The 1,361-nt window shown below is 42.9% G+C and overlaps 1 protein-coding gene across 1 annotated transcript in view; it reads right to left on the reverse strand.

Moving 5' to 3' along the window:
* The window catches only part of LOC106818676 (estrogen sulfotransferase-like), a 2,972-nt gene extending 2,183 nt beyond the window's left edge, over nt 1-789 (reverse strand). The window contains exon 1 of the mRNA XM_014823360.1: nt 748-789. Within this exon, the coding sequence (XP_014678846.1) occupies nt 748-789 (42 nt within the window). The remainder of the gene's footprint in view (nt 1-747) is intronic.
* Between the last annotated feature and the right edge of the window lie 572 nt (nt 790-1,361).

Here is a 1,361-nt window from a genome sequence, read left to right on the forward strand (position 1 = left end):
AAGGAGACAGAGAGGCAGAAATAAAGAAGGGGACCAATAAAGGCAGGCACTGATAGGAAGAAAGAAGATGGGTATGAGGGTAGAGAGAGATGGGGAGGGAGAGAGAGTGGGTGAGAGGGTAGAGGGGAAGAGACCGAACGAGAGAGAGGGCGAAAGAGAAAAACAAACAGGAAGCAGACTGATTGATCTGTAGACTGACCGCCTAACCCAGTGGTTCTTAACCTTTTTAGAGGCGCCGAACCCTAACGAAACCTACTGCTCACTCGCCGAACCCCTCAAATTTGACAAAAGCAAATCAATTTTAATGAATCCAAAAATAAAACATATTGCATATAGTATTGCATCAACATTCAAGACTATTAGTGTAGGTACCTATGTCGTCAAAAACAATTTCGTGTCAAATGCTTGTTAAAAGTAAATTATCACTTGATTCTGCATTGCAGTATGTACTAAATAAAAAAAATTGGGTGACAATTTTTTCGAACCCCCTATCGGTCTGAAAATCGATAAAATCCAAGATGGCCGTCGCGGAAGTGTTGAAATATACATTATGTCATATCTTTGCAACCAGTTACGATAAAAACACGAATGAGGTGTATATTCATACATTTTAATGCATAGGGAATCCAATTCTGCCATCTATAGGTCCGAAACGTAAAGTAGAAACAAGATGGCTGCCATATATGAGCAAAAATGAGCACCAATCAAAATTGACCGATCAACTAAAGCTCAAACGTTAGAGGACACCGTTCTCTGCAAGTCTCTGACATGCAAAAAGCCAGAACTCATGAGTCAGAAGCGTAAATGCAAGCTTAGCACAGAAAATTCTATGAGAGACCTGAACAAGAAGACAGATGTGGCCTGGTTAATCGGATGCTTGAACTTCAACAAAGAAGAGCAAATTGACGTCAAACCAAATGCTGCAGGGACATGGGGAGCCTTCAATTCCTTGTTGACCTCTTTCAACGACAAGACCAATGTGGCACTGGTACCACTATTGATACGCTTATCTCCAACAGGATACGACACCCTCTACTCTGGTCTCATAAAAGCACACGACATTACAACACATGTAATGGGAAGCGGGTCGATCACTGTGATGACCCTTGACTTGCAGTTGTATGATATGACCATGAAACTGTGGTTAGAGAGAGAAGACATCATGAAGCAGTTCCTTTTCCGGCCTGGTGAGCTGCATGTTGTCTTCTGGGCGTTGGCTGCATTGGGGAAATATGTGGAGGGGAGTGGAATTGACCAGGCCTGGGTAGAAGCTAGACTGTATTCACCGACAACAGTAACCCAAATCCTAAACGGGAAACACTTGTATCGGTCCTTGGATGCACACATGATCACTCTGGTTG

This window comes from Priapulus caudatus, unplaced genomic scaffold (assembly GCF_000485595.1).
Source record: "Priapulus caudatus unplaced genomic scaffold, Priapulus_caudatus-5.0.1 Scaffold2428, whole genome shotgun sequence".
In the NCBI taxonomy this organism is placed as follows: domain Eukaryota; kingdom Metazoa; phylum Priapulida; class Priapulimorpha; order Priapulimorphida; family Priapulidae; genus Priapulus; species Priapulus caudatus.